The following is a 14,671-nucleotide window of genomic DNA, read 5'->3' as shown; positions in this document are numbered from 1 at the left end:
CGGAGCATTTTTCATCGAATGATTTGAGCCATGAATCAATGTTGATTGGTGTAAGAGTATTAGATGAATTCATTGCATATAATTTAACTACAAAAACGGAAATGAATGAAATAATTAACATCTATCGTTTTAAAATTACTTGTAAACAAGTATTACATTTATATAGTGACCTCTACCCAACTATTATAAATGATTCCGAGATCCAAATTCATATTAATACGGGTACGGTGAGCCGAGTCATCCCTTATTAATATAACTCGGTGGATTAACCTCTTAATAGATTCTACTTCTAGAACTCTCAGTCGATAAAAATTACTCTAATTTTCATCTTTAGCCCGGAACACATGCGACTACGGTCACGAATACTTCCGTTGAGCTCAATCCAAATTTCGATGTAATAACATTTTATCACCCACTTACCCAACGTAACAAGGTTTGTATTACGGTGAAGCCGGATTAACTCCCTTATGAAATTGGTTTTCGTGGTTTCTACTATTTGGTAAGGCTAATTCTCAATTATTAATTTAGCGAGAGGTCATGTCAATTTATTATCAATCACGTTTTAAGTGAACTAAAGCGGTGAACTACGATAATTATAATTGACACGGTCGATGACTCGATATGATATGCATGTGTTGTTATGGCGATTTGGCAATGCATGTAACATATTAAAAGAAATGCAAAGCAATAATAAAATTCCTAGTATGGCCTTCCTAAAATAGAAAATCAAATAATCTATTACATATTCGGAAACCAACTCCTTTGGTCCCTTGAATCTTCAAGTGGCGCGCATTCCAAGAACTCCGTCTTCGTCGGATCACCTTTCCGAATGGCACCGTCTTTGAAGATACTCCATAATTACAAATAATAATAATAATACAAAGCTATTCCTATTATACATTTGTAAAATGGGAAAAACTAGTAAAAATAAAAGTGATACGAGATCACATTAAATTACAACCGAATCAATATTCTCTTTCATTACGGGTAATATCGATTAAAACTAAGGCCATACTAAGATAAAATTACATAATTCAAAATTATATAAATAAAAGACATTCAACAATTGAAATATGCAGCATTATAATATGTACTTATCATGCTAAATTAAGTGCCAAATCGCCCTATTTAACTTATATCGTATATATAACCCGGTTTTATGGAAATGCGCAATCATAACTTCTTAAAATCACAAATTAACACTTAAATCACATCTAAGCTCAAGTTAATTATCCTAACACTTTTTAGGACTCAAAAATTAGTCATCACTCAATTTTTGACAATAATTCAACTTAATTTAATTTTTATGCTCATATTTGACCTTAAAAACATAATATATATACGAAATAAATCCAAACTAAATTACAATAATTTTGAATTTTGAATTTTAAATTTTTGAACATTCTGGAATATTTCCATAATACTCATAATGTCAAAAATCATGGTTAAAATGTTCGAATTAATTTTGAGAAAATATAGTTGCATTTTATCGGTTTTATCTCATAAAACATCTAAAGTATCCAAAATTTAATCCAATCAATTTTATAACCTTAGATCTTATTAGTGTGATATTAATGCATCCTAAAATAATTTTCTCATGCCATGCAAATTGTTTTAGCTATTTATGCTAAAATAGTCACTATTTATGCCATTTTTACACTAAAAATTCATAAATCATGCTAAAAGAGATAATTCAATCTCAAAATTTATATACACTCTGTAAATCATGCATGTGACAACATATTAAAGTTTCATGGCCTAATTCGAAATTTAACTATTTTTAACCATTTTACCTCTTTTAATCCGTTTTTATCTCATAAAACTCATAAATCATGCAATATTAATCCAATTAATACTAGATTTTACACACAACTTTTAAAATATGCATGTGAGGTCATATAAAATTTTCAAGGTCAGAGAATAAGTTTAACCATTTTTAGTCATTTTAACCTCCATTTATGCCATTTTTACACTAAAAATTCATAAATCATGAAATATTAATCACATTAATATGATATTTTACATGCAATACATAAAATATTCATGTGAGGTCATACTAAAATACCACGGCTAGTAGTGAAGGTTAACTTATTTTAGTGAACAAAAGTTCATTTTAGTCATAAAAATGTAATAAAATCACTAAAAATCATTAAAATGAGCAATAAATTTCCATAAATCATAAAAATGACCTAAAACCATTTTAGGACCATAATATATAACATGCATAAATTTTCGTGGCTTATACTTATAAATCACAAAATTTTAGTTTTATATGTTAACTTTTTAACTCGGAAAAACAATAACCGATTATGCATGCAACATCCTTATGCTCTGATACCACTTATTAGGTTTGTTTACCTATTATTAGACTCCTCTAATAATGAACTAATTAAATTCTTAATTATTTGTTCTTTAGATCTAGTGCATGCATAACAAAATAAGAGATTTATAAGAAAACAATGTCCCTTACATTGTTAATTTCGGTTTTGTGGGCACAAGTAAGGTCTCCTACCTTCACTTGTTCTTGAGCTATGATGAGTATTAGGATGATCCTCCAAAGACTCCAAGTATAAAAGTCACTCCTCTTGATTGCACCCAAGATTATCCCTTATCTCTACTAAATAATATGTGCTAGATATTTGTTTAGTAGTCTACCTTAAAATTGATTACTAATACTCATATATTACACTAATAATATTAGTAATGTGATTGAACAATTTGGATTGAATCTTCTCATAATTTTAGAGAAAGATAAAAGAGTAGAGAGAATATTTTGCATGTGTTAAAGGAGTATGCATAAAAGTGAATGAATATAAGAACAAAAATCCTCCAAAATGTGAAGGGTGTACCGGTTTTGGGGAGGGAGGAGGACCAATATATGGTCTTTCACTTTTAGCTTTTGTTCTTCTCTAAACAATAGGTGTAAGACTAGGCTAGAGTACTCATTACATATGTCATACACTATGAACAAATGCAAACAAACAAAAGCCATTTGATACTACCTAAAACCGGTTTCTCCTTATAAAATGGAGTACCATTTTATTTTTGTCAATTTGTCATTTGTCACACAATATGTCACATGTAGTATGTTACAAGTTATTAATTAACTTAATGCATATTTATCACATAAATATCATTTTATGAATTAATTAAATTACATACAACAAATTGACTAGTGATACTTGATCACATAAATAAAATGGGTCATATAATTATAATTCACAACATCTTGTAATTATAATCAACCATTCATTCTTATCTCAATTGTTTCTCAAACAATAAACAATTTTAGTAATAAAGCATTTTTATTACTAAAATAAATCTTATTTAATCCCATTAAAATAAGATATGAATATTCTCTCTCACAAATGAATTGTTCAATTTTAAGGAATTGATTAACTTGTATCGTCATACAATTAATCAACTTTACTGATAAGGGCATCATCCTTTAGGTGTGACCTTAAGGGATCAACTAACCACCACCGTCCTACGACAGTAACGTCAAACTCTAGCAAGCCAATCGTTACCGATTAATGTTGATCAGTTGACTATATAATTGAATCATCCCTTACGTATTCTTATTATGAGATTTAATTATGATATTAAATCATGTGATCGCACTATTGTTGAGGACACATTTTCCAACATAAAATCCACAAATCATCCCATATGACCTAAAATCTATTTAGGACCAGAAACTCTTAGCATGCAAAATTATTTCGTGATTTATCTTCATAAATCCTAAATAACAAGTTTTATTTGTTAACTAATTAACTCGGAAAAACAAACCCGATTTTGCATGCAACAACCTTGTGCTTTGATACCACTTGTTAGGATTCATTAATCTCATTTGTTTACCTATCCAATATATGAAAGTTTAATTTAGTCATAAAATTAAATCGGATCTTATGCATGCAAAACAATTACAAGTATAAGGAGAAAATCAATTCTTACATTGATGATTTCGGAATATGGGCACTAGTAAGTTCACTTTCTTACTAGTTCTTGTGCTTTCCAAAGGTGGAAGAACAAGATTCAAGTGTAGAATCTCTCCCTAAGAGATGTACCAAGATAACCCCTTAATTATTTTAATTAATATGAGACTAGTATTAATTAAAACAAGCTTAAAATTTGACACAAAAATGGTGTTTTTGTTCTCTTGTATTTCGGTCAAGAGAGGGGATAATTAGTGAGTTTTCTTTCTCTAAAAATTTCACAAATGTAGAGAGATTATTTTTATTTTCTAACACTAGAAAACTATGTAGTGTATGGGTGAATAATTAGAGAAAACCCCTTGGCTTTTCTTATGCACAAAACCGGGTGGAGGAAAGGGTAGAGGGCCAATGCATGAGCTTCACATTCTACCCAAGACAAACTAGGTGTGCATGGCTATGAGTAGAGTTTAATCATTGTGTTTCCATTTAAAATAAACAACACAATATAAACCCTAATCCTCCCTCCATTTTTCGGTACATACATAAAATGGAAAGTCCATTTTATTTTGTAATTTGTCAATTTTGTCATATGTCACATGTTACATGACATGTCACAATATAATGTATTTTTAACATATTAAAAATTAACATATTAATAAAATATGTCATATACAAAAATTAACTAGTAATTCATAATTACTTGTACCAAAATGGTTCATAAAATTATAAATTACAACAACTTGTATTTATAATAAATTATTCAATCTGTTTCAATTGTTTCGTAAACAATAATTTAATCTAAGTAATAAAACAATTCGATTACTTAGACCGTATCTTATTTAATCGAATTACAATAAGATACGTAATTTTACTCACAAAATCATCCGTCAATTTTAAGCAATTTAATTAACTCGTATCGGCATACGATTAATTAAATAATCAATTAAGAGCATTACCCTATAGGTATGACCTTAGGGGATCAACTGATCACCACCGTCATACGACAGTAATGTCAAACTCTAGTCAGCCAATCATTACCGATATGTGTGGGACCAGTTGACTAAGAAGTATTACTTTCCCTCATGTATTCTTAATATGATATTTTAACATGTGATCTCAATATGATCAACAATGTGATCGCATTATTGTCGGGGACACTCCAACAAACAAATGCACCCGTACACTTGAGGAGCTCCCTTAATCTCTCCAACATCCACATGCAATCTTTTTCCGACTCAGAAGGAAGCACCACACTAGCAATTAAGAAAGAAGAACCACGCGGTGTGACACCAACAAGCTCAATGAGTGCAACTTTGTAAACGTTCGTCTCCTAGGTCGAATCAATGAGTACGACATGGGGATAAGCACGGAACAACTTTACGGCTTCCGGATGAGACATGAAAACGTGACTGAGCTCCTTTGTCTTGGAATTTGTCTTGTGCCATTCCACATACTTCGCATCTACAACTAGAGCCAACATTTGTTGAGCGGCATTCTGTGTCCCTCTGATTTCTCGCTGAACCTTGTTTGCCTCGCTATAAATTTGGATGCTTGTAGGTTGGGGTTTATCGGGGGTTCTTTGATGAAGACCGTTTTTTTATATCTCTCGGGGGAATCGATGCTAGGACTTGTTGCCTAACGTACTCTTTATCGCCGGCATCCAAACCCGCAAAATGCCTTTCCCCGTCTTTGTAGTTTGATAGACGGTGGTTGTGATATACACCGCTCTCGGAAGTTAATATGTTCCAAACTATCAACTATAAACCATCTACATCATTAACCCTATTCTACACGGCTTGAACCCGGAACATACACTCACACTTAGGTTCTCATTCTTCTTAGGCTTGTCGGGAATGTCGGGATCAATCTTCTTTCTGGTTCGCCCGTACCTTGAATAACTAAAGTATGGCCCCAACAACTCGGATTGTTTACGATTCTTGGACCCATTTGATACTTTCACGAAATCAAACCCGTTATCAAAAGCTATCTTCTGAGCCCAGTCAAACGCGTCATCTCGACTTGCAAAGCTTGTATCTGTTACAAATGAATGGTTGTAATTAACACCGTCACCACCAAATTCCTCACGTGAATCCTGTTAACACGCAAATTTAACAATGATTAGGTGCTAAAATACGTAAAATGAACTAAATATACGATAAAAAGTAAATAAAAGACGAAAACAAAAATTAAAAAACTGATCCATGAAGCGACATTGGATATCAACGTCCAGCACCAGCCTAGGCAATGATATCCATTGTCTAGGCCCATAGGAGACGAAGAATCCCCACGTCCAGGCCCAAAAGGGACGAAGGGATTCAACGTCTAATGCAGCCCGGATGTTGAAAGCCCACGTCATGTCCCAGTCCAGGCGAAACATCCCCATGTCTTGGCCCAGTCCAGACGACAAAATTCAACGTCCCAGCCCACCCCAGACGTGAACAGTCTTCATCCCAGCCCATCCCAGACGTGTACATTCAACATCCCACTACATTTCTACGTCAACTTTCATAATCGATTCATACTAGGCAACAAGTAATACTAAGCAATGTCTGATTCAAACGAAAAAAAAATTACAATTCGATTGATTAATAAATTAGTTAACTTACCGATGATTCGTCGTTAGCCGTTGATTTAGATTGTTCGTTGTTTGACATTGAATCCGATTAACAGTCTTGAATTTTTTTTTTTTTTTTGTGTTGGTTGTTTGAGAGGATTTGGGAGAGAGTAGAGTAGAGAGAGAGTGAATAAGGGTAGTGAGTGTCTTTTTTTTTAAACGTCGACGACGTTTCGCAACCCCTGATTTTTTGTAATAAAGAAAGAAAACTAGGTTAACCGAAATTAACCTATAACATTCTCGAAGGATACTCTCAAATTATCGAAGAAAAATCAATAGAACTAAGGGCAAAAAGAATACTCTCAAAGGAAAGTCAGAATTTTTAAAAGCTTGAAAAAAAAAAAAATAAGATAACTAATCAGTAAAAGTCGGATAAAAACAGTTATAATCAATACAATGGGCTATCTATCTACCTTTTCTCACAACTGAACAACATATCATTTCGGGTTCTATTGGTTCATCAGTTGACCTCCAGGTCGGTGTAAGTCGGTTTTAGTTCAGGTCGGGTTTGTGGTGAATCGGGTTTCGGGTGGTCATATCATTTCGGGTTCCATCTGTTCATCGGTTAACCTTCGAATCGGTTCAAATCGGTTTCGGTTCAATGAATTTTCAGATTCTATCGAATCCACTTTCGTATAAATCGGGTCGAGACAGCAAAACCAAGTCTTAACTATAAGACAACTACCTCCTCTTCTTCGCTTTTTTTTCTTTTGGAAAACTAGTTCTTCTTTACCCGCGATATGAGTTCCACTAACTTTTAAAACTCCCGTTAGAAAACTGATCTAACAAAGAAGCAACCGTACACTATTTTGGTAACTTTCCAAGTTTCCTAGCTCCATTAGGTCTTTGTTTAAAAAATAAAAAACCCAAACCGATTAAAATTAAAATTTCCATAATCATAAACTCCGTCGAAGAATCCCTTCCACTATATAAACCCCCCTCACCTCACACTTTTCTTTCATCACAAGAGGTACTCTCTGAAAGAAAAAAAAATTAAGCTTAAACAACAATGGCGGAAACAACAACATCAAAGAAGATCATGTTAAAATCATCAGACGGGGAGGATTTCGAAGTGGACGAGGTTGTGGCGTTGGAATCTCAAACAATAAAACATATGATTGAAGATGATTGTGCAGACAATGCTATTCCTCTTCCTAATGTTACTGCTAAAATCTTGTCTAAGGTTATCGAGTATTGTAAGAAACATGTCGATAATGCGAAGAACGCTGATACAACAACAGCAGCGGCAACAACAACAACAACAACAACAACAACTGTTGGTGATGACGAGCTTAAGAAGTGGGATGAGGATTTTGTCAAAGTTGACCAAAATACCCTTTTTGATCTCATCTTGGTATGTTGACGTTTCATCTTTTTTGGTTTTGTGGATTGCACACAGCACACGTGATTTGTTGAGTTATTTGTAGCGTGACACCGTCTTATAGTGTGATTTGTTGTTTATTTCAGGCTGCTAATTATCTGAATATCAAGAAGTTGCTGGACTTGACCTGTCAAACAGTGGCGGACATGATCAAAGGGAAGACACCAGAGGAAATCAGAAAGACATTCAACATTAAAAACGACTTCACTCCGGAAGAAGAAGAAGAAATTAGAAGGGAGAACCAGTGGGCCTTTGAATGATCATCGTCTCTCGTTTTGCTGCTGCCATGTTTATTGTTTATGTTGTCCAAGATTACTTGTTGATACCAAATTTTGCTTTTGAAAATCAACCACATTGTTGGCTTCGTCCTAGAATTTAATGCCTAGATAAAATATTTGTTAAATCAGAAATTTATTTAGTTAGTGAGTAGTGACGGAATAAATAAAAGGGGAATACAGTTTTATACTCAGTAATTTCTATAAACGCGCAGAACATAGTCCCCTCGCGTAGACAAAAATATTCACAAGATATTTACAAACACATGGAATACTCAAGCTTTATTGCAATATCAAACATCATGCACAAACTCATGGAAAACCAAACACAGGCACAGCTACTGAGAGCACATATAAAATGTTCTAAAGCTATATGCATCAGCTACATTATGTACAATTCGCATACAAATAGAAACTATTCTCAAACCTTGGTCAAGTCACATTGACTTTAAAAGGCAGGAAGACTCCTGCAACCTGATCCACCATTTGCAGTGCTTCACCATCACAGGTCGCGAGCATTACAATGGACTGAGAGGTTAACTGATACATCTTTACAACTTCGGCAAACCCTATGCTAAGAACCCGCTCAATCCAATCTTTGACCTCTTGATCGGCCATGGATAAGCAAGCGGCTGCCAATATCTGGTTGAAGGCTCTTGGTTCGATTTCTAAAAAGCACTTGGAGTTGGTCACTTCGCAGAAACTGGAATGGATCCATTTTAGTATGTTTGCAGCCAATGCGTCATAATCAAATGGGTCAAAACCCACCTGGACCAAAGTCTTATTTATCTCCTCATCTGAGATCTCATCTAACCACGATAACCCATTTTTGCATTTAGAGGCATTATCATTATCTTCAATATAATCATCTTCAAGAATTTGGGCGGGCAGGTTCAAATCCATAGGCATGCTTAGGCTTGGCCCCTTGTGTGGCCAAATAGTTTCAGCAGTATTATTGAGCTTCCTCTTACACAAGAAAAATTGATTAGGGATGATCTTTTCTGGCCCAAGTATGGACGAATTTTGATAGGTTTTATGGTCTCCGGTACCTTTGACCATGATTTTCAGCGGCCCGCCTCTTGTCTTTTCCATTCTTGCCTCAAGAAAAGAAGATGTTGAACTATCCTCTACTAGCCTTGAGGTTAACACAAAAACTCTGTTGGTAAGTGAAACTTCCCTTCCATATGAGTCTAAAAATTTGCCATTTTTTATGGCCTGCAACAAACTGTGTTGAGCTACTGGGTCCGCAAAATGGGCATTTTCAAGGAAAACAACCGAGAATGGTGTTTTTCGCAACTCCTCAGCAATGTGATCGACAACAGTTTTTCCTCGAGATTTCGCATCAAAACAATTTGTTATGTGGTAGCCAAAGACCTTTTTGTGATGAACTACCACATCTTCAGAGCCCAAATTCACATGACTGAAGTACTTCTCATTTCCAAACAAAATTTCAGCCAGGGCTAGAGCAGTTCTCCTCTTACCAACTATGTCGGGTCCGATGAAATTTAGCCAAATATCTCGTCTTAAATCTGATCTTTGGTGACTTCCATTACTTAGCCAAGACTCTGCCACTTTTTGGCTGACGATTCTCAGAGCTTCACTTTGCCTACCAACTCTTCCTAAAAGATCCTTGAAGATCGTCTTGAAATTCAGATGGTTTGAGCCCTTATTAGACAAATGACAACTATTTTCTTGCTTACTAACTTGAGAAAATAAATCCAGCCCCAGATCTACAGAAACTCCAGATGAGGGAGGTGTTTGACCATCATCCACATCTGAAACGCACAAACTGGAAGGGGAGCAAGACCCATCTGAGCAAAGATGTTGACTTTTTGAGGGACCTCCGGATAACTTGGCAATAAAGTTGCCATTAGTCAGTGGTCCTAAACAGGCTTGTTTGTTCAACTGAGATATCGACTGTTGATGTGCATCCATGGATGCACACAGGTTGAACGCTCCAAACTCGGCTTTCTTACCACAGAAATTAGGAAGATTCTGTTTTTGATTCTGGAAAACATCGAAGGAATTACTCGGCATATCTTTCACTGTACAACTGTATCCAGCCTGCACTGAAGCGATAGAAAATGGTTTCCATAGAGTAATATAAAATCCGAACTGTTGACTATACACAGATTTAGCTTTACATGTGAGATAGCCTTACATGTGGACAACTTACTCTAACCACAAAAACTCTCCGAGGCAGTCTTAAGTATGAGACTAACCCATTTACCCTATAATTAACTGGCGAATCTATAAATATTTTGCTAACTCACATGTGAGACCATCCCATACAAGATTCACTGTGCTCAAACAGAAGATAACCTTGCATTTGATGTAGATCCCAGGATACACACATTAAATGCATATTATGCAATAAGAATCTGATTCCCAAGATACCAGTGAATTAGCTATGAGCCGTATAACTCCTGTCCTCCGGTTCCCCTTTCCGAAATTCCACAATCAGATATTTTCTTCAAATGGGATTTCAAGCTTAATTTGCCGGTCTCTCATTCTAAATACATAGTGGTTAATTCATCTCAAACTCTAAATTGCTAAATCAGTCGAAAGTACTATTATTACGAGATGACTGATATCTCATGACATTCAAATATGGGAAGAAAGCCTAATTTGTTTCAGCAGGACTATTGCTTCACTTAGAACATTTTAAACGGGAATCTATAAATGATGGGCCTGATTCTAAACGTATGATAGAAAAAGGGGTATAAAATAATTGCTTTTGAATTGCCAATGACTTCTCAATAAACTCAAAGAGTATTATACAAACCTTCAGATGATCCAATATGATATCAGCTCCAAGATCCGAAACTGAGTCCCCTACTCTCTTTGAAAGAGCCGGTGCATCTGGCAGAAGCTTTCCATCAAACATGTTACGTCGGATATCACATTGAGGTGAGCTTATGAATGGACTCTTAAGCTCAGGAGTAGTTGAAAAGAACCCACCAAACGGAACAAAAGACCTCATCAAGCTGTTATAAATATCATAGACATGCAACTGTGAGTTTCAATAAAGACGACAGGTCAGATGTCCAGGCAGATAAGCAACTGTTGTCTTACAAAAGTTCAAACATTAATTTGAAGCCTGGACATGCCAGACAAAAAAAGAAAATGAATAACATAAATTACGTATGATTATGAACCGTTGAAATTAATATAGAATGAGTTGAGAACAAACATATACCAACTAACCTGGATTTCTCGAAGATTATTCTAATCATTGTAACTAAGGTACATAGGATCAATTCAAGTACATATTAAGTAATTAACCAATAAAATCTATGAATTTAGGACTTTTTAGCTACTAATACTGAATAAGCTGAATTTCACGAAGATATCTTTAGTATGCCTAAATTAACATGTAACCCCATATACCTATCTGCAGATATCATCTTATTCAGTTCTTCAAACAACCTGCCAGGCAGGAATTTCATTTTCCAGGCACAGATATATACATCTACAAACAATTGCAAAACGTATTCCCATTTCCCAATAGGCTACTTAATTGTCATGCAACAAACTAAAACTCAACTGTATTGCACCTAATGATATACTGCCTTGCACATCCTTAAACAAAACAATCGGAAGTAAGAGAGTTACGTATTATTCTTCTATATCATATAGACCACAAGAAAGACTCAACAAACTTCATATTTTCGAACATACAACTCCCAGCGACAAACGAGCTGCTGAAGATTTATGACTCTTGCCACTTGTAGCAGTTATATTTGATCATCTAAATCAACATGTTTAACTAAGAATAGGATACATGATCATAACCATACCGACAAAGAGCATGATCATAAAGTACAAGCGGTTGGTCTACAAATTTGATTGTCGTCTCCAATTAAATATTTTAAAGATAAGATACTAAAATTATAAACATAATAAGTGAAAATTTTGAGCAATCAATACTTCAGAAAAAAAAGGAAAAATTGAACTTTTCGGTGTCCAACATCCTAGATCCTACTAGGAAAATTCACCAATGAGTGCAACTGTGCAAGTACCTAAAGTTACAGGGGAGATAACTTACGTGGACTTGAAGCAAGATTCTCCTATTGAAGACTTGATATAGGTAATTGGCAAAGGCTGTAAATCCCAGTCCTTATCAATCAATGGAAATCTGCTCATGAACTCAATATATGTCTGATCGTTGGCAGCTGAACCAATAAGCCAAACTTTTTCACCATGACTCTCCAACAATTGAGTTAACTTCCTAAGAACACATTTCACCACATCCAACTTACACCCTTCCTCCTCCTTACCCAGAAAACACCTCACATTCCCAACATTCACCATCAACCCAGGTCCTAAGCATTGCTCAACCATCAAACTCACCTCCTTAAACCTCCTTTCTACTCCATCATAACTCAGTTTCGCAGTCGCAAACTTTCCCAATTCTTCCTCAATAGATACCACATCTATCCCACATATATCAACAGGCAAAACAACACCTTTTCTCTTTTCTAAAACCTCCACAAAACCCTTGAGCACCTCATTTGCACAAACACCGACAAGCAACGGATTCCTCCCCTTCTTCCTCCTTAACAACTCCACAACCCTCCTATACTCTCCCTCCTCATCCCACGACCCAGAAAAAGGAAACCGAACCCGGCTAAGATACGGATCCGGGTACTTATACAAACCCTGGAATGGCCTTAATACAGCCAATTTAACATCAAAACTACTAAACCCTGCATCATTAAACACTCTACTAACAATTGGGTCATCAAGAATTGACACAATTAAATGCTGCAAATCCACTTTAACACCAGACGATGATGAAATAGTACCAAAGTGTTGATCTTGGCAATGACCCATTTGCATACCTTGATTACTTTTAACAGTCATGATGCACTCAGGGTTCCTCCTTTGATTAGCTTGCGACCGTTTGATCGCCGCCATCAAAGAATTAGACACGTGGGGCTCATCCACACGAGGTTGTGAAATTGGCAACCTGTCTAATGACACAGAGAGGCAAAACTCCAAAGCTTTAAGCTGAACTTTGGGGTTGTAAAACGCTGCGTTTCGAGCCTTGATACATGCTTGTTTAAGCTGTGAAGGGGACAAAGAAAGGAATGATGAAACAGCATGAAGCGAGGTGGTTTGAGGATGACCTCGACGTCGCGCCACAGACACTGCTTCATCAAGCGCGTGAGATGCTTCAGGATTCAAGCATTGCTTTGCTGCATTCACTGGTGTTGGCATACTGGTACACCTCCTACAAAAATACCATGTGACAAAATTATATGGTTTTTGGTGAAATTTTATGGTAAAGTGTGATGGGTAAGAGAATATTTAATGGAGAGAAATGGTGAAGGTGGAGAAGGGTAGTGGAGGAAAGTGGGGTATTCATAGAGGCATTTTGTCGAACATATGGTGGGCATGTATATATTCGAGTATAATATCAACTGAGATTTGGGTTTGAAGATTGAACAAACTTTATGCACCATTATTTGTTGATCCATGATTGGTGAGAATACTGAGACTGTACGTTGACAGAATTGATGATGAAAGCTGAATAGTTATAACACCTGTGTTTTATTTGGGTTTACTGTTTATTCAACTGTAGCCTGTAGGTCTGTAGCCTCTACTCCTGCAGAAGATGTGCGTACAATGGAGATGTAGTAAACAACAAAGTTCTCAAATCTACTGTAAAAGGTTAGTGGGGTCGTGTAGATGTGACCCTACTGAGTACTGACTAGTGAGTACTTGGGTACTGACTAGACATGACAAAAGCAATTTAGCCTGATTGATTCGATTTGAAAATGCAAATTCAAAACCTGAAATTAACCTGAATTAAATCATTTGAATGTGACTCGGAATCCGGATTAACCCGGCCCGAAAATGACACATAACTAACCCGATTCAATATAAGCCAATATGAAAATGACCCGGCTAAACATAACTCTAATTGAACCAAAAAGACTTTAAAAAACTTTTTTCTCGCTCATTCATTGACTCAAAAATGACCCGACCCAAAATAACCCGACCCAATAATGACCCGACCAACTTATCAAAACAGACCCAAAACCCAATGACTCAACTCGACCCAAATTAACCCGAAAACAATGAGAGACACAAACTGACCTGACTCGAAATGACCCTACCAAAACCCGGCCTAATTGACCCGTTTACCAAGTCTACTACTAACTAGTGAGTGAGTATATATGGACTAGCTTCACGAGTAAATGGCTCGTTCCATCCCCTTATACTAAAAGAATAAGAGCTTACTAAAATTTTCCCCGGCTAAATGAATTATTCTATAATTAGACTTTATCATTATATCATATCTACAAGTGGGTCATACTATTCCAAACAATAAATAAATCTATTCCATTTAGGAAGGGTATAATATTTTTTTCATTTTGCATAGACATATTAATATATTTTGATTTTGTTACACAAATGAAATTGCACTAATTAAACGTATAATGTGATAGAAATATTA

General features: G+C 35.5%; 2 protein-coding genes across 3 annotated transcripts; one reads left to right on the top strand and one right to left on the bottom strand.

Annotated features, from left to right (window-relative positions):
• Positions 1-7,475: 7,475 nt before the first annotated feature.
• LOC141605547 (SKP1-like protein 1B) lies at positions 7,476-8,399 on the top strand. Its single transcript, XM_074424371.1, has 2 exons — positions 7,476-7,903; positions 8,017-8,399. The coding sequence occupies exons 1-2, from the start codon at positions 7,559-7,561 to the stop codon at positions 8,188-8,190; spliced, it is 519 nt and encodes a 172-aa protein (XP_074280472.1). The 5' UTR covers positions 7,476-7,558; the 3' UTR covers positions 8,191-8,399.
• Positions 7,635-13,653, bottom strand: LOC141605534 (protein SMAX1-LIKE 8-like). 2 transcript variants are annotated; one of them, XM_074424359.1, is made up of 4 exons: positions 12,254-13,653; positions 10,991-11,192; positions 8,633-10,269; positions 7,635-8,312 (listed from the first exon to the last, which is right to left on the bottom strand). In XM_074424359.1, the coding sequence occupies exons 1-3, from the start codon at positions 13,426-13,428 to the stop codon at positions 8,638-8,640; spliced, it is 3,009 nt and encodes a 1,002-aa protein (XP_074280460.1). In that variant the 5' UTR covers positions 13,429-13,653; the 3' UTR covers positions 7,635-8,312; positions 8,633-8,637. The 2 variants fall into 2 exon arrangements, with proteins under 2 accessions (XP_074280460.1, XP_074280454.1); XM_074424353.1 differs by lacking the exon at positions 7,635-8,312 and having other exon boundaries at positions 8,389-10,269.
• Positions 13,654-14,671: the final 1,018 nt, after the last annotated feature.

The sequence above is a fragment of the Silene latifolia genome, chromosome 1 (genome assembly GCF_048544455.1).
Source record: "Silene latifolia isolate original U9 population chromosome 1, ASM4854445v1, whole genome shotgun sequence".
NCBI classification, from domain to species: Eukaryota; Viridiplantae; Streptophyta; class Magnoliopsida; order Caryophyllales; family Caryophyllaceae; genus Silene; species Silene latifolia.
Note: the sequence above shows the minus strand (reverse complement) of the source record. Positions and strands in the feature narration are given on the sequence as shown.

Coding starts and splice junctions, on each gene's coding strand:
- LOC141605534 (XM_074424359.1), bottom strand. CDS start 13,428: ATGCCAACACCAGTGAATGCAGCAAAGCAATGCTTGAATCCTGAAGCA. Junction 11,193..12,253: donor GAATCTTGCTTCAAGTCCAC/GTAAGTTATCTC, acceptor TATTTATAACAG/CTTGATGAGGTCTTTTGTTC. Junction 10,270..10,990: donor TCATATTGGATCATCTGAAG/GTTTGTATAATA, acceptor GCTTCAGTGCAG/GCTGGATACAGTTGTACAGT.
- LOC141605547 (XM_074424371.1), top strand. CDS start 7,559: ATGGCGGAAACAACAACATCAAAGAAGATCATGTTAAAATCATCAGAC. Junction 7,904..8,016: donor CCCTTTTTGATCTCATCTTG/GTATGTTGACGT, acceptor TGTTTATTTCAG/GCTGCTAATTATCTGAATAT.